General features: G+C 38.8%; 1 protein-coding gene and 1 long non-coding RNA gene across 7 annotated transcripts; one reads left to right on the top strand and one right to left on the bottom strand.

Annotated features, from left to right (window-relative positions):
* Nucleotides 1-295: 295 nt before the first annotated feature.
* Mf (myofilin) lies at nt 296-17,880 on the top strand. 6 transcript variants are annotated; one of them, XR_006261951.1, is made up of 9 exons: nt 296-444; nt 4,222-4,367; nt 4,476-4,632; nt 6,379-6,467; nt 15,035-15,172; nt 15,369-15,620; nt 15,975-16,055; nt 16,456-16,534; nt 17,552-17,880. XR_006261951.1 is itself a non-coding variant. In XM_043427950.1 (8 exons), the coding sequence occupies exons 2-7, from the start codon at nt 4,268-4,270 to the stop codon at nt 16,524-16,526; spliced, it is 807 nt and encodes a 268-aa protein (XP_043283885.1). In that variant the 5' UTR covers nt 296-444; nt 4,222-4,267; the 3' UTR covers nt 16,527-16,534; nt 17,552-17,880. The 6 variants fall into 6 exon arrangements, 5 of the variants coding, with proteins under 5 accessions (XP_043283885.1, XP_043283887.1, XP_043283888.1 ...); XM_043427950.1 differs by lacking the exon at nt 15,975-16,055; XM_043427952.1 differs by lacking the exon at nt 16,456-16,534.
* LOC122415651 (uncharacterized) lies at nt 6,624-11,301 on the bottom strand. Its single transcript, XR_006261952.1, has 2 exons — nt 10,292-11,301; nt 6,624-8,560 (listed from the first exon to the last, which is right to left on the bottom strand). It is a non-coding gene; the product is annotated as an uncharacterized lncRNA (long non-coding RNA).
* Nucleotides 17,881-18,362: the final 482 nt, after the last annotated feature.

The following is an 18,362-nucleotide window of genomic DNA, read 5'->3' as shown; positions in this document are numbered from 1 at the left end:
AGAAACCTAGGCGATTGCCAAAGTACAAAAAAAGCCAATCAACACGTGTGAAATGCACGAGAAACATTTTCACAACACAAATTTCATTGTATACACCGACGAATCGGAAGCACGAAGAAATTGTAAGGATGAAAAAAGTTGAAAAAAAAAAAATGTTATTCTCAAAGCGGATGAAAAGTACGAACGAGACAGAGAAAAAAAGAGATATTGAAAGTTCGAGATTGGGAAAGAGAGAAAAAAATACGAAACTTTTGTTCGAAAGATTCTTTGGCGAATGCTCGTCGTGGGATAAGTGCGGGGGTTGCCATAAATGTCTCGGAGTTGTTGATGATTCTAACCGCGGTGTGGCGCTGCGGCACGAGGCAAGATACTAGTGGGAGCTTTTTGGCAGCTAGCGGCCAGTGTAAGGTCCAACCCCCGAACCGAACGGTCATCCGAATCTAGGTAAATTCATATTGCTCGAGCGAGGATCGAGCAAGCGTCAACATTTTATTCTCCATTGGAATAACGAAGTTTCGTCGATTAGAAAAATTTCTTTTAAACGAACGAGCGTATATCCGGAACCGCAGCATAATTCGAGTACGATTACTTCGATATTTAAAAAAATTGAAATTTCGGGCGGTGTCGGGTGCCTCGGCATTTTATTTATCTCTCTTTCTCTCGCTCTTCCTCTCTCATTATTATTCTCACGCGCTATTTCTGGTGTTTCGGTCCGCTTGCCCGAGTAACTTAGTTTTCCGAATTTATCGCGAGGACCACAGAATTTTCAAAACTTTAGAGCCCCGCGATCTCTTTTGACATTATCATTGACGAACGATACGCCACAAAATAACCATTCGAAGAAAACACGCGCGCGAGTGGTTCAACGAAAAAAAAAACGGTTTTTTTGGGTTCCCTGAAGAAGAAGAAGAAGAAGGGGGAAAAACTGGTGCGGCAGCGTCGTCGTCAACGATAAATTGCAACTGGATCGACGAATAAAAAGCGCAGAAACCAAGTCGTATATCAGAATTGAGATGTGCTAACCAAACTTTGAAAATAATCATCGAATTTGTGTTCGCAAATTTTCTGCTACTAATGCTTGTCTATGTATGGATAATAATTGAAAAAAGAGAAGAAAAAAAAACAATAACAAAATAAAAAACGCTGCTTAACCGCATCCTCGAATACTTAATATCACGCTGTTGTGTTTTTTTTCTCCCCATCCTCAGTCCCCACGGTGAACTGTCAAGCGTTTGAGTGGGAAAAAAAGTTCCCCGAAAAGCGTATCGCTGCGAATTGAATGGGTTGCAATGTTGATTGATTTTTCTTCTTTTGTATGAAAAAAATACTTTTTTGAAAATTTGGATCATATAATCGCTCGTTTTTCGTTGGTACATAATAATTGGCAACGATTTTAATTCGAGTCTCTTATGTAATTCTGACACGAGAGAGCGAGCACGGATTGCCTGTTCGCCATTTAATTTTACTTGCCGACAATCCAAGAATAGTCGTTAGCTCTCGAATGACGCCAGAGTCATGATGAAGAGAGAGAGAGAGAGAGAGAGAGAGGAAGAGAAAGAAAGCTTCACTCACTCCGGGCAAGCCGAGTCTCGCGCCCCACCGCACCCCTGTTTATCCCCGACGTTGTCTGGAAGGGTTGGCTCACGATTCGCGACCACACGTTCATTACTGACCCACAAATCGACGCCCGATCTTTTGCCAAGTCGATTAACAAACTTCCGATTTCAAGATTCCATCTTCGAGTATTTTTGAACACGAATAATTTTTTCATTTTTTTTTATTTATTACCCCGAGCAGGAAAAATGATCGTTTCGAAAATGAATTCCAAAGTTCTCTGTTTAAAAAAACTTTTGCAATGCTGCAGCGATCGGGAAATATGGAAATAACCAGAGATTTAGACTCAAATATTGCATCGAATGAACTTTCCGGATGAAACTAACGAACATCGCGCGTATCGGATCGAGAAAATTAACGAAAAAAGCAACCAAACGATTCACACGGATCGGATCAATATTTGAGTCTCTCGCACCGCGTTTCGCTATGGCCAAGAGCTCGTATGATCAACGTGGGCCAAAACGTATTTCGGTTTTTGGATCGATGCCCCAGATTATTCGCTTGACCACGCAACGATTATATTTAGAAGTAACGGTACAAGCCGACGCCTTTTTCCCTCGATTAGCCCTCTCTGGTCAGCGCGCATATCGATTAATATACGTCTCTACGCGGCTCGGACTACTTAAAACTCATTGAAAGTTAATATCTTATAATCCAGCGAGCGAATTCACGAGCAGCGCTGAGATAGCGAGGGGGCATGCGGACGCGCTCATTCGATCGACTCGTGTTCGCCGCTCGAGTACGCAACCTATAGCGTTGATTTATTCGAAACAAATTTAGCACGGCGTTCATGGCCCTCGTGTGTCTGTAATTTCCGAGACACGAGCCACGTGACTCTCACTCTCGATACTCGCTCGATTTAGTCCGCAGCCTCGAACCTATTTCACCCGTCGTTTTACCCCGAGTTTTAGTTTACAAACAAGATCCAAATCCGATTATAAAGAGACCAATAGTATCTTTGGGGGGTGATAACGGAATGAGTTTCGTTCGATCTTCCGAATTCGTGTGCCATGAGACCAAAATGAATTTTTGTGTACACCGTTTTCTAATACACACAAAAAAAATCGGATCCCGTCCTTTGGATCCCGTCCACGCGGTAAAAGTCCAGCAGCAGAAAATCAGTCGTTTGAAAAGGAATTTGAGAACGTATGAAAAAACACGAGTTTGAGAATTTTTCAAAAGAAATTTTGTGTTCGGAGGGCTCAGTCGATATTTTGCAAATAACAGCATCGAAGGGCCGGTGAAGATGAAAAAATTTCACACCGAGCGACGAGAATAAAAAGGGACGAGTAACCAATCAGAGATTGTCGATTACTCAGCATTATTCGATGTGTTTTGCAGCGCGTACGGTTGATCATCGGGTCATTACCAGGCGGCTCAAGTTTAGAGAGCGCCAGTCCGAGTTTGCAGTGAAATAGGACGAGAGAAAAGAGGAGAAGTCGAGGGGGGGGGGGAGTAAATCGGTCAAAGTCAGGGTGCGGACGGGAATTTAGTATGGCACGCTGCTCGTGGGACATTTTAGAAGAGGGTGTGAGAGCAGGGTTAAGAGTGGAAGAAGCGTTTCGATCTCTCCACCTGTTTCCGACTAAAAACGGCTCGGACGAGCAAACGTCCGAGCGAATTTAAATATAGAAAACACACGAACCGGCCGCGAAATCCAGAACTCTCTTGCGTCACATTTTTACTGCGTGGGTGCTTCGCTCGTGCGCCATCCCCTCCCCGACGAAAGCTCCGATACGCTCGAACCAATTCTCAGAAATACCATTTTTTCAAAAGCCAACAATTTTTCGATTGGAATAAAACGAGTTTCGTGATGATTTTTATCGAAAAGATGCATTTGGATCGTTCGCTCTCCGGTTGGACCATTCGACTCATTTGATGTTAACAACGCCTTGAAAACATTGCATGCCTAGCGTAAAAAAATAATCAACTCGCTTTGGAGCTCTGCTTTTCGCAGCGAAATCAACCTCATCGAACGACTGTTTCTGTTTTTTGTCATCGATTAATGATTTGCCAACGAAAAAGGTGAAGGTGGGTTATAAAATATCCGCGCTTTTACGAGCACCAATGAGCTGGGGGAACTCGACTTCGGACCAAAAATCTCCGATTCAAGGAGCCACATAATCGACGCGCGTGTTTCTTAAATTAAACTGCTTTTAGTCGGAGAGAAAGAGCTCGCGCGATAGAGATTGAGAGCGGGGAGGAGCGAGATCAACGAATATCGCGAAGAAAAATAATCTCGCGTATATCCGCGCGTCACTGGCGTCCTATAGATCAGAACCGGATGCGAGAATTCGACTGTTATAACTTGGCAGTGCCGAGAGCTAACGTTTTATATTTTATCGTCAGCGCTCACGAGCTTTGATGCGCTATCGATTGCAAAATTCGCACAAAGCTAAATTTCTTCGTGAAATATGTGGAAACTTTGTTATTTCGCGAAGACTCGAAAAACTTTGGCACTGGTATCCAAAACGACGAGTGAGTTTTGTAACGGATTTGAAATATATTGAAAAAGAGAATTCTCGAATTCGATTCGCGATCTTTGGTCGGTACAGGAAACGGTACGCAAGTTCAGAGCAACTCACAATTTCGTCGAAATGATTTCAGCGAACGAACGTAAAGGTAGCAGTAAAAGCAGGTGTAGAGCGACAAGATGGACGCGCGATTCAGGAGCAACCTCGCCATGATTGGGCGCAATGAGCCCATCACCAGGAAAGCCAAATTCTGGCAGAGCTACGTGCGCGCCCTCAAGGGTCAGTTTTAATAAACTACTCCTTCAAAACGATTTATCAATCACGTTCCTCGAATACATGCGATAAACAAGTTGGTACGTCGGTGTTGAAAGATTATGATTTTCAAAGGTACCGACGACATGAGAGCCCCCGAACATACCCACAGACCACGAGGCATCTTCCGTTCTGACTTCCCGGAGCTCCACTCCTCATCGTGGCCCTACGGAAAATCCATCTTCGAGAATCCTCTTCACGCCGCCGACCGCATCAATGTACCCGGATACAGGTAAATTCTCAAATTTCATTCCATCCAATGCCCTCCCTTTCTTTCATCAAATTTCCCACGAAATCCAACATAATTTTTGTCAAAAACATAAAAACTCCCGACTGCGAAACTCCTCCGCGTCAGTGAAAATAGTAGAAAACGTTAAGGAGGGTGGATCGCGACGATACAATGTTGCCATGCTAAACCATGTTAAAAATATGAAGAATTTCAAAATTATGTGAATTTAGTAAAATTTGGTAAATGTATTCTTTAAAAATATGTAAGAAAAAATATAAATTTTTTTAGATTTTTCTACCACATATATACACTTATACATCTCGTGCATAAGAACTTCGATTTAACGCTCAATTATGCGATAACCATGTGGTAAAACAATTTGAAAAAAAATTATATTTGTATACTCGATGCCAAAGAATGCTATCACCAAATTTTATCAAATTTATACTCAAGCTTTATACTTCTTATCCAATGATCTGATAGCAGAGTCTCTCCCGACGAAAATCCCAACATCTATTTTACTTCAGATTTTTTCAAGTTCACTACTATTCTCTTACGAGGAGAAGTTTTCCGGAGTTTTTATCTTTTTTCAAAACATTTTTTACTTCACTCTTTTTAAGGAGGGTGGATCACGACGATACAATGTTGCCATGCGAAGCCATGTTAAAAGTATTAAGAATTTCAAAATGATAAGAATTTAATAAAATTTGGTAAATCTATTCTTTAACAATATATAAGACAATATAATTTTTTTTAGATTTTTCTACCACATAGCTCTCGAGTAATTGAACATTAAAGTTCACGTGTATAAGCATAGAGTTTACATGTATACAATTATACATCTCGTGCATAAGAACTTCGATTTAATGCTCAATTATTCGATAACCATGTGGTAAAAAAATTTGAAAAAAATTGTATTCGTATACTTGATGCTAAAGAATGTTATCACCAAATTTGATCAAATTCTGATTATTTTCATTTCGTGATCCACCCTCCTTAAGAGTGATGAATCAGTCGGTATATCGGAACCGTGAGTGCGAGAGAGATCAAACTGTCTCGAAGAATTTCGATTTCGAAAATTCCAAATGAGCTTAGTCGACCGATTCATACTCTTCCTCATTTTTTTATGAGAAAAATCGGCAGCGCCTCAACTTGACACTGGTAAACTCACCGACGCACGGTTCGCGTATATCTGTATAAATAATAATGTACAGTTGAAAAATTGGCCACTTGGCCGCCCCTGTCGAGTTGGGATCCTACCTTGAGAACAACAGCTCGAAGTGAAGTCGACCTTATGCGAGGTCAACTCGATATGGGAAAAGAAGTTTGAACATAAATATTTTCCAAGAGAGTTCACCACAGATTTTTAGAGACTATGGCAGAGTACACTGTCCGTCACGTATAGAAAACACAAGCAAAAATTGGTCAAGACAAGTGCGAGCTATCAGCTGATCGCAGTGAAACGCAGTAAAAAAGCGAATAAACGAGCGAATTACATTTTTCGGTCAAAAATATTGTTGAATCTGCGAAATGTTTGTCCCACAAATTTCTTTTCCCAGCCTAGAGATTGAGAATATTTAACCGAATCTCGAGAAAATTCCTACGATCGAAAGAAAAACCCTTCGACTTAGTTTCGTTTGAGCGAGCAGAGCTCGCTGCGAATGATAGTGAAGTTGAAACGAAAGAAGAGGCCAATTGAGAGACCCGGATAATGACGAATCGGGGATTCGGGTGTGTGTGTTTCCGCAGATATCTTCCGGTACATCGCGAGATCTACGGCTACTCTCCGAGACAACTGTATCCCCATCAGTACAAACCTGTCGAGCGCTTCCACGCGGGTAGGTACTGATAACCCTCAAAATCGAGTAAAACCAATGAAAAGAAAAAGAAAAAAATATACAAACAAAAACAAGAAAATGCGAAAAAAAATGAGAGAGGAAAACACGACGTCGCGAAAGTCGATCAACGCCAATTGATAGAACGATTTGAGAAAGAAATAACGAAAAGATAAACGACGCTCGAATAAGAACATGAGAATGACAAAACAAGCGAAACCAAAAAAGTAAATATACCGGGGGTTGATGGAAAACACTGAAAAGTAGCCGTTGAGGAAGAATTTTGTATCACGGATTGAAACGACGAATTAGCCTCAGTTAAATAAAAACGCCAAGCAACGTACGAAGATCCGAAGAAGCTTCTAACGACGAGCGCGAAAGTAACTCGGTCGAGCGTTTCAATCGACAAAATGATTCCTCGATGGCTACCGTTTTTAAAAACGTCTCTAATGATTTGTAACCCTGACACAACTCCGAGGCAATATATGTACGTATATATGTGTTCATATATACTTATGATATATGCAACTTTCATATCGCAACTAGTGCATCGTAATTACCCAAAACCAGATCTGTTCTCCACGTGTCATTAAAAACAGCAAAAACAAAGATAAATAATGTTTTTACGTTACGTTACTCACGCTAACCGAACCGAATACCTCGACGAACTTTGTTACGTCCGTATCACTCAGACCCGATGATAACACTTATTTTATCGCATCATCAGATGTACTCTCGTTCTCCCCCTTGTTCTTCATGTTACTATTATTACTGTTATTATTACTGTTATTATTACTATTATCACATTATTATGATTAATTTAATGAATATTATTAGCGTTATTACGAAATATAATTATCACATGATTATTAATATTTGGCTCATTATAATTGTCTCGCATTACCTCGACATTATTATCTCATATCGAATATCATTGCGAATATCGAACTCGATGAAGTACAGACCACACAGGAGCTGAGCGGAGGAAATTTAACAGAGAAAATAACCAGAGAACGCGAGGTTATTTTCTTGAGTTATTTCAACGAATTCGTCACTTTTCGTGGAGACATAATTCAAAGAACAATAATTAATCAATGAAAACAGTTTGATTTCTTTTTATGAAGTCGATTTTGCGTCACTTACGTTTTTCTCAAGATTTTATTCTATTCTTCTCAGTCCGTTATCTCCGCAGTAACCGAACGTCGTCATTAATCTCTTCTACATATACATATAATTCAATATTATAATACAAATCGATTTGAAGCTAGAAATTTGCTCCGGGCTGAGACGGTTGGCCGCAAACCTCGAAAACGCTTTTCAGAGTGAGGGAAAGCGTCCGCGTCGGAAAGGGGGAAGAGGCTCGACTGTAAGAATCGAAAAAGACTTTTTGTTCTGACGTTTACATCGGTTCGATGACGCATTGATGACAACTCCGGTGTGTATGTGCGCAAGTGACCTTTTGTTTGATTATTCTGGTACGAAAGAAGGAGCGAATGGAAAAAGGCATCGAGTTTCATTAGGATCGTTCACGAGTCGGCACGAAATCGTAAAATTTTCATTATTTCGCATCCTTCTCGTTTGTGCTCGCGCGCTCACTCCGACCCCATTATTGCCTGCTCGAGATCATCGCCCATATGAGAACTCGTCTTTAATTTATAATAAGTGTACTGCGATCTCACTTTCGTTCTCGTATCGATTCATTAGTTCGTGACGATTAATTCGAACCATTGGACATGAGTAGCTCGCCTTAATACGATCGTTTCAAACTGTTTCATTTTAACGTTGTTTTTCTCATTCGGTTCGAGACCGTTCGTTACTCGACGGGATATTCGATGAATTTTTGGTCACAGACGCTTTTTTCGTCATGTCAAATGCAGAGTCCAAATTGTTGATACTTTTTCTCTTCTTGATTCTCACAAATTTGGATGATTCTATACGCTGAAAAACAAGTCTCCGAAGATGCCGAGGGACCGAGAGCGAGGCGTTGACTCGGAGCGATGTTTAATCTTTGGGAAAAAAAAAATCATTTGTCACTCTGTGTAGGCGATTTTCCCGGGAAATGGCGGTATCTGCGTCAGCTTACGGAATCGAGCGATCTGAAACAGCAACAGATAATACGAAAGTGGGGTAACAGGGAGCGCAAATTATTTGGCGATATAATGAAAATTCGATGCCTTAAAAATACGAGAGCTTATCCGGAGCTGTGGGGTAACGCTGAGGCTTTTGCGGCTGCGGCTCATCCCCCGTTCTTCTCAATCACCAGGCACGAGCCGCCCAAATCATTCGCGACGGTTCTTAACGAGGCCTTCAACCGACATTACCCAACGATACGATCGGGCCACATTATTTTCTGAATTTTCCATCCGAATTGCTCTTTATTCATTCTCAGTTTCTTCGCAGAGCAGTCAACATGTTCGTTTAAAAATACCGTTTCATTGTCTCGAAATTTCTGTGAAAAAAAACTTGCTGTTTCTCTTATTTGACGATAAAAAATGTCACCGAATTCTCTGCCGTTCGAGTTTGGATAAAAGGCTGAAAAAACACTGTCCTTGACTGCCTGTGAAATTCATTCAATTTTTGCAAACTCAGTAGTGGGAGAAAAACGTGCAGATTATTGGGCAGAGGATCGAAAAAATATATCCACGCATGCACGAGGCTTGATCTCTCGAGTATTGAAAGAACAAAATAATATGAAAAAAAATAGCACACACACCTGCGCACGACTTCTCGATGAGCGCCAAACTTGAAAAAGCTAGAAATTTTAACATTTCTCAAAAATTCACACATCCGCAAGAGTCACAAACTTGTATGTCATTTTTATATCTTTCTTTTCACCGGGTTGCAGCGCGCTATCGCGATACGATGAGACTCGACGGTCGCACAAAAATCGAGAAAAACATTTGAACGTGTGTATTTGAACGGACGCAACGACCAATTCTCATAATGATGATTTTGCACTAAATAATATGCACGACTTGAAAACAACAAATGGCGTTACTAACAACGTGTACGATTAAAGATATGCCCGATCGAATATATTGCTAATGCAATACAAAACGAAACAAACAAATTTAAATGCAAAAAGTTCAATCGTAATTCGAGGATAAAAAAATTCAATTCGAAAAGCGTCGCCTGATATTGCAAGAAGCCGCAAAAAATTTCTGTCTTTTTCAGGGAATGGCATGTTTCTTATTTTATTTTTTCTTCCTTTGCGCCACCCCCCCCCCCTCCCCCCCCGCCACACCGTCTCGATCTACCCATTAATCGAATGAAGATTACGTTTAAATGGCTTGAGCCTAGCAACCGACATCTAATCTTGGCCAAGCAGCATTTTTTGCCTCAGTTATGTACAAATACATTATTCATATTTACTTATTTTAAACAAAATTTAATTTTTCTAGATTCTAGAATCGACGTTTAATCATTTTTTTCTATACTGAAATCTACGATTTGGAGATGAAAAATTGTGTTCGGCTTGAGTCGTGATCTACGAACGCGTTCTCCTTTATTAATAACATGTCATACCGATCGTGTTGACGCTACCAAGAATCCTCCCCCCCCCCCTGCTCCCTCCACCTATTATTCCTATCGGGAATGTAAACCTTGTGAGTCCTTTCACGAAATACCGTCAGTTTATTAAAAACGATAGATCGAAAAATTACATTGAAATGTCGATATCGTTTGTCGTGCAAATGCACGATTCAATTTAAAAAATAAAACGACAGGGGTACGTGCTCAAAAGGAAACGAAACATCTCGACAAGTTTTTAACCCGATAAAAACTCGGAATATCTGAAAAGTATAAAACACAAAGACAAACTGACTTACCGAGCCGAACACGTTTTCCGCCTCCCCCGCTGCATATTGCAACCTGCGAAGTCTTCCACAAAATCTTGGTACCGGAGACGAGAATCACACTGCGATAAGTATTAATAATTATTTTCAACTTCACTCGTAAATCCAAAAACACCGAGCAGTAAAAACTTCATTAGAAGTGAAAAGAAAGACAAAACGAAAACGCTCACGCACTGCACGCACTGACTCTCCGACTGGGACACGGAAATATCGAAAACAGAGATGGCGGAAATGGGGTTTTTGGGGACGCGAATAAGTCTCGGTTGAGAAGCGTGTTTCGTCGCGAAGAATTCACGAGCGGATATCGTCACAAGATTTTTCCGAAAGGTCAGTATCACGATACAAAACTTTTTTTTTAATCTTTTCCTTCACTGTCGCTTCTTGCAATAAAAAGAGAAACAAAAACAAGAACAAAAGTGGTAAACGGATTGTTATATAACATAAACCGGCTTTCAATGCGATTTCCCGGCGTACAGTGCTGCACTCTGCCGAAAGTTTAAGGCACCAAAATATATCCACTTTTCAATCGTAAACTCACTTCGTCGCAGAGTGTTGAATATAATAAAAAATTTTGTAATCCATGTGCCACAAAGGTGCAAACAATCGGGACTATCGAGAAAGAAATTCAATTGGAAATTACGGTTCAATCCATCGGGCATTCGGGCAAAACCGGCAAAACTTTTCTGCTTTTGTCTGCATGCGCGCGCCGCTTCTTTGTTCGTCAATGTTTTTTTTTTCGTATTTGTTCGCATGGTTTGCACCAATTGCCCAGAAAAAACTACACATACATGTATATGTATGTATATATTTTTACTTGTATGTAATTTTCCAAACATTAACACGTACACGTAGCTTTATCGCGGGACAAAAGACAAAAAATCTATCATTTCGATCGCTCACTCGCGGAGTGAGATAGAAAAGCGGGCGCTTTCGCCGACGAACGACGTAACAAAACAAAGACGATACCGACAGCCACCGGTAAACGGCCAACAAACGAAGCGCCAAAAGCAAAGAAGTCAGATTTATATAGAAGCCCAGTTCTTATGGGCGGCTTGAAGACAAACTTTCTGCGACCCAAACTGCCGCTCTGCGGCGCGGCGTTCGCTTGTGACGTCACTAGCGAACAGCTGTCACGGAGGTGGGGAAGTTAGAATGTTGTTTCTCTCTCACACATTAAATGGCCAAAAGATGCTTGGCCTAAGCGCGTGGGGTCGAGGGATCGAATCCTACATTTCGATATTTTTTTTTTGTGTATACTTATATAAATATCAGCGAGCACTTCTCTTTATAATATAATTTTTGGAAACTATAAATATCGTTAAAACAATAAATAAATCACGGGTAATTTGGACAAGCAGTATGAGCTCGATCTGGGATCGAGTGTTCAAGTCCTGTTTATTTTTTTTTTTTTTTCGAGTCCACAACAGACTATACCCGTGAAGCAGCTGAAAAATCATAGAAATATTTGAGTAGAAATTTAAAGGATGAGAAAACTCTTTGACTGGAAATAAAAGAATATTAGATAGCGATCTAGATTTTTTTTAATGCACTTACTCGTATGCATATGTGATTCGAATGTGCAGTTTTCTCATGTAATTCGATCAGTTATTTATTCACGTAGTCAGGATTATTGATGCTTGAGTTTGAAATGTTTCCGTATTAGAGAATTTCGTGAATTTAAAATGGAAAAAAATTCGATCATAGCTAGAATTTGGTAAACACCGATTTGACAAGAACAAATCTTGAGTTAACAGCCCAATAATATTCATGACATGAGATTTTTTTTTCCAGAATCAACTATATATCTTTTTAAAAATTTCTGAAAAAATTCCTGTAAATTTTTGTGAATATTGATGTTATTTCTGAGACGTTGAATGAACGATTCCTGGAATACCGTCATATGAAAAAATTGAAGAAGATCGATAGTAACAAGAATAGAAAAAAATTCAGCATAGGTCAGAAGAACTACATTTATTTATGCAACGAAAGGGATATTTTTGTATAAAAAGGGTCTGTCCCTGTGTGTGAATGTGATTGTTTTCGAAACTTGGTATAAAGCAAGCATATAGTTGTTTCGTGTACCCACTCTCAGTTAATTTGAGTTCACGTATAGCAGTGTTATTGAAAAATAGACAGTGCATTTTAGAGTTTTTTTTTAAAGAAAAAAAACATGCGTGAGCTAAAATTATTCAATGGAAACCACGGGAAGGTGGTGGGTGTCTTCCATCAGGACAGGGAGGATGTACTGGAGAGGGAGGGTGGGAATGAGAATTCAATGAAAGTGTTAAAGAGTTTTCCCAGAAAAAAAGAAAAAATTGTAGAAAAAAAACGGTCAACTTTTTTTTAAAAGGATTTTGAAGAAATAATGCTCTTACATGCTGGGAACAGTAGGATCACTCTTTAACACAGGAAGTTTTTGAGAACCTTTACCAGGTTACAAAACAAACCTTAACGATAAAAAAGTAAACGATATTAAAAGTTTTCAGTTAGGTTACAACAAGAACAGCTTTTCTGACTAGAAATCGTTAACGTAAATCAAGTTTAAATAAAGAACCCATGCAAAACTTCAATCAGATCTTATATCTTATATAAAAATTTTTCTCAAAAAATGAAAATGTGGACTAGTTTTGAAAATCACTTCAAAAGTACCATTAAAAAAAAATATTTGACTAGAATTGTAAATAAAACGTATCCCTGAAAAAAAATATCGCTTTAAGCTTTGAATAAATCATAAATCTGAAAGAAAATCTTTGTTAGGGATGTGAAAAAGCATACTATGGCTTTGAATAAGTAAAAAAATATATTTAGCCTAAAAAAGTTGGGACATTGAAGCTTACATCTTTGAAATGCTACGTTTCAAAAAAGTTTAAACCATTTTGGATACTTCTAAAATGAAAAGTTTATAAATTGCAAATCATTCAATATTGAATCTTATATATTCACTGAGCAAATCCCATAGAGAAAAAAAAATTTGTAATAAAAATGGAAGGAAAAAAATTTAATCTATCATTGTAATTTACTTTATTACGCGTTTTATTATCCGTAATTTACTTTATTACAATAAATGGAAACAATTTAGTTGGAAATAAAGTGAAAAAAATGATTTTTCTTTCATGGCAAATTTATCAAATCGACAAAATTGGGCTCGATCATTTTTTTGAAATCCCAATGCCAAAAAAATTAGAAATTAAAATGAATTCTGCTAGATATATACTACCTGAAAAAAAAAAACTGCAATAGCGAAACTAAATCTAATTTTCGTATAAATCACTGAAAAATGATGCTGAAGTTTCCAATGTTGGAGTCCAACGAAATGAATGAAAAAAACGTTTTTAATTCACCAATTTTTTATTTCACGAATTGTTGGTACAGCTTGAAAAACTACGAATCGCAAATTTGGCAGGGAACAAAATAGGAGAATTACTGGAATTATTGGAGTTTTTTTCGATCATTTCGTTGGACTCCAACGTTGGAAACTTCAGCGTCATACCGAAAATACATTTTTCTGTTTGAAAACAATTTTGAGGAAAATAATATAATTCAAATTAATTGAATTTATATCTAAAAAGTTATAATTTTATTGAAAAAATGTTCATTTAAAAAAGATGTTTATTTAGAAAGAAAAAAAAATGCATCATCATACGAGATTCGAACCCTAGACCTTCTAGACGGTAAACGTGGATGGTAACCACCTGACCACGCTAGTACTTATACAGAGTAAGAATTGTTACTTCGTCATAAGTCGTGAGAAGGCTTGAGGTTTAAGGGTTATGATTTGTTTAAAATTTGAGTCACACCGTCACTAATTTTTGTTTTCATACATTTGTGAAATCGAATGTATCGACGTTCAGTTAAATCGAACTGAACAAAAAAACTGTTCTCCGCGGTTTCTCACCACACACGTACACGTATAACAACATTCGCGATATTCAATATTCGTTGAATTTACGGTTAATTTGGTCGCATTTCAAAGAATATACTAATTGGAGACAATAATAACTATGAAATACTTTATTTTTTGATATCTCCTCCTTTCTCGAAGATATAATCACAAAATGTCATCCAATAGCTTACATTGTTTCATTATTTTTCCTTTATCAAAACAAACTCACGCTTCTCTCTCCTTCGGAAAACGATGAAACGTCAATTCCGGATTTTTCCTCTTGGAGTTTCTACATCCTTGATATAAACACAAGGCGTTAGACGGCATTTTCACTACATATAATTAAAGATCCGAAAATTTAAAGGGACCGGCACGACAAAGCGCTGACTCAAAACACACAATGGCGGTTAGAAAGTGAGGGGTGAGCGCAAGCCTGACGTCACAGCCTGACGTCACGTGTCCCCAGCGTATAAGCCCATGAGAGAGAGTGAGAGCGAGAACGGTATGCCGACGGCAGCGCCGCTGGATACGAACTAACGCTGGGGACATGTCCCCACTAAAATCGGCACAAAATTTCCTGAAGGACTGGACTTCTATCTAAACATCTGACTTCTTTGCCAAAAGTGTCTCGCTACACGGAAAATTCGGAAATGCGACTGACCACCGCGGCAGCGCGCTTTTGTTATTCATTTTTCGTTTTTATTTTGTAATCAGTATACATATTCATTTACACGCGATTCGACCGGCGGTGATATTGACAACACATCAATTGTTCATCAAATGTACGAGGGAGGATTAAGAAGCCGAGTTAATTTTTTAACGTTTCCAAACAGAACCCTACGACTCTACGAAAGCGTGGAACGACCATTTAGACCGATTGGCCGATATCGACAGGCTTTACCCAAGCCCCGAACCGCTGCTCTCGCGCCACAGGAGCCCCGCACTCACCAAACCACTGTTCGACCTTCACGGTTCGTATTTATACAAACGCTTCGCGCCTCATTTAGTTCCATTCTTTCAACGGACTTTCTCATTCCTATGGTGTTAAAATATTTGCAATCAAAAGTGCTGACATTTCGAAAACAGTGAAATTACGAGTGACGTTACAAAAATTCAATCGAACCAAACGAATATCGTTCAACGTTGTGTTTCCGAACGACCAAACAGGCAATCTACTCGACGATCTATCGCCAACGAGATGGCCCTCATTCCTCTCTAAAAAAACCCTGAACGACATGCTCGAGCCCACACCGAGTGCACCGGTCAGCGCATTCACCAGAGACCCCTGGTGGTATCCGTGCATGGCCCCTTACATACCGAGCTATGCTCAGTGGAGCACCCCTTTCTATCTAAGGGACAGCTATCTCAGCCCGGTTAAGCGTAATTACCTCTGGAGCCGACACCCTCTCAGGCCTTTCGGTAAGTTTCTTTTCTCTCTTTCCCAATACTTTTTAACCACTTCTTCGACCCTCGGGGAAATTTTTTTCAGCGCTCCAGTGTCGACTTGAGCTGTAACGGTTCCCCAACATAACCTCTTTTCACACTTAATTTATCCTCGGTAATCGATCGAATAATATTTTCATGAATTACAACATTTTTGGTAAACCTGAAAAACGTAATTACGACCGTTTGACGTTGGATTTTTGAGAAATATTGATTGAACAAATATTTGAGTTTGTAGCATTCTGGCTGGTACGAATACTCGATCGTAATGACTTTAAATATTTTTATACTTCTGACCGGGCTGTTTTTTGGTACTTTTTCACATTTCAGAATCGGAGTACGATCGTTTTGCGAGAACGTTTTTGTAGAGCAAAACCTATGCGAACTAAAGCAAGGGCTCTTGATAACATGGTATAAGAAAACTTTTTTTTTGCAACGTTAATGTTTTTCTGCCTACATGCTACATCATCTTTTTTTTGCCAGGCTGAAGAGCATGATTTCAAGGTCGTTGAAACGGAAAAAATATCTGTTTTCTCCTCTCATAGCAATTAGCAGTTTTATTTTGCTGGTTTTGGGAACTTGAGCTACTTGCTTTTCATGTTCCAGTTAGAATACTTGTTTTCCTCTAAATTGTAGATTTTCTTACAGTGCACACGAGCTTCTTTATGGTGTCTGCAAAATCATCTCATTAGTGACGTCCATCGAAATAATGAAATTCCTCCCCTCCCCCATTTCTATCACGAGTTACAACAGAATAAACACGAAGATTGGGTTTGACAGCTTACAAACAAATATGCATTATTCGTTTCAGGAAAAAATTACGTTTACTATTCGCAGCCCGTTCCACGATTTCACTTTACCAAGCCGTGGTACAATTATTGAAAACGAAAGTGAGCAAACAATACGTGTGGTGATTTTTTTTTAAAAAAAAGCCACCTTCCCTAAACTCGAATCGTAACTCTTGCCTGTCAAAATAATTGAATATTTGATCGAATTGAAAGGACTATTAGATTTTCTGATTGAACGAATCAAAATAGCTGAACTGCCACGATGTATATATTCGTAATGAATCAAATACGAGAAAAAATGTGGTATCCATGAACTGGGAGATTGAGAAAATTATTTTCATTGGCCGACAAAAGGCGTTAAATAATTTTCGTAATCACGAAAGAGTTACAATTCCACCCCAAATAAGTTTTTATTCTTTGAGCCCCCTTTGACCCACGTCAATAATATACGCAATAATTTTATTACTGATGCGATCGGAAGATGCGTAAAAAAATGTTACTTCTGGTTGAACGATTAAAAATAAAACATTGTCGAGAGTGAAATATGCGAAAATCGGTTTACGTCATAACAGACCACGTACGTTATTTCGTCGTCATATATCATTTCATATCGCACATCGTTATGTAATATTCATTAACTCGTTTCGGAACAAAGTCGAGCCTAACGAAACGAAACAAATTCAATCACTTCTCATGCTGGTGTATATTTACCTACTAAGCGGTTGTGCCCTCCCAATAAATTATCTTATTCGTCCCTCACCATTTTCCACGTTGCCCCATTGTTGTCGTATATTTGTACAACAAGTATTTCTTATCGACGAACCAATATCGAGTTTGGAAAAAAAAACGAATTTGTTCGATGAACAGAGCTCGCGATTCGATGGAGAGCATTATCTTTCTGTCAAAAACCATCACGAATAGAAATATTTTATCAAAAAGTTTCACCGCTTCGAAGGACAAGAGCTCATGCACGTTTATTTTTCTGAAAAACTCGCAAATGTCAATGATTTTATCAACCCGATGCATTCATACATTTCCATTCACTCGCTGTGTCTCATTGAATATTTTTCATGAAAATTTAAACGAACACTATTACTACCTACTTTTTAACCTTTACAGCCCACGTACGTTAGAGACACTGGAATCTCGGTCGAGCGCGAGAATTCACCAAGAGGACGGAATCATCGAAATCGAAACTGAAGAAAAATATAATAAAGAAAGAATATTTACACGCGTCTTTAAATACATGAAATAAAAAAGTAACTAAATGAACCCTCGACAAATTTGAAAACACTTGAGCCCGTTGTTACAAACGGCCTTGCACACTAAAATATTCAACAATTTCAAGAATACACATCAACCCATTTTTTTCAACTATTCAATCATTTGCGTGTATAAGGTATTATTACAAAAAAGAATGAAACAATAAAACAAAAAAGTACCACATATCTGTTTCGTGTGTTATTCATTTCTCCTGAGCATCGACTCCGGCGTTTCTCCATGCAGTAGTACAGAATCATCGATATCTTCCGTCGGTAAATTCACTTCCGGTACCCAGAGAGAATGGTGTAGTTCCTTACAAAACCGACTGTAGGTAAGTGAACGTGTATACATTTTCTCACTAACCTCACAAAAATTTATAACCTTGTTCTTCTTGTTCATAATTCATTAGAGTAATCTAGCAAGTCGAGTTTTATTCGTTATATATTTTGATTTTCGTTTCATTTATTCACACAAATCGACAAACGTTAACGTGAATAAAAATGCACCGGCCGCGATCTACCGCTACCGCCAGTCTTACGCGCTAAACACAAAGTTCCCACGTCCCCCCCGTAAACGTAAAAAAACCGTAAAAGTTAAAAAAAATAACAAGTTCATCTGCGCCGTTTGGAAGGTCACACATACAATCTTTTCAACTGTCAGAACCTAT

The sequence above is a fragment of the Venturia canescens genome, chromosome 9, assembly GCF_019457755.1.
Source record: "Venturia canescens isolate UGA chromosome 9, ASM1945775v1, whole genome shotgun sequence".
In the NCBI taxonomy this organism is placed as follows: domain Eukaryota; kingdom Metazoa; phylum Arthropoda; class Insecta; order Hymenoptera; family Ichneumonidae; genus Venturia; species Venturia canescens.
The sequence above is the reverse complement of the archived record's forward strand: the minus strand, read 5'-3'. Positions and strand labels throughout refer to the sequence as shown.

Coding starts and splice junctions, on each gene's coding strand:
- Mf (XM_043427950.1), top strand. CDS start 4,268: ATGGACGCGCGATTCAGGAGCAACCTCGCCATGATTGGGCGCAATGAG. Junction 4,368..4,475: donor CTACGTGCGCGCCCTCAAGG/GTCAGTTTTAAT, acceptor TGATTTTCAAAG/GTACCGACGACATGAGAGCC. Junction 6,468..15,034: donor TGTCGAGCGCTTCCACGCGG/GTAGGTACTGAT, acceptor GTTTCCAAACAG/AACCCTACGACTCTACGAAA.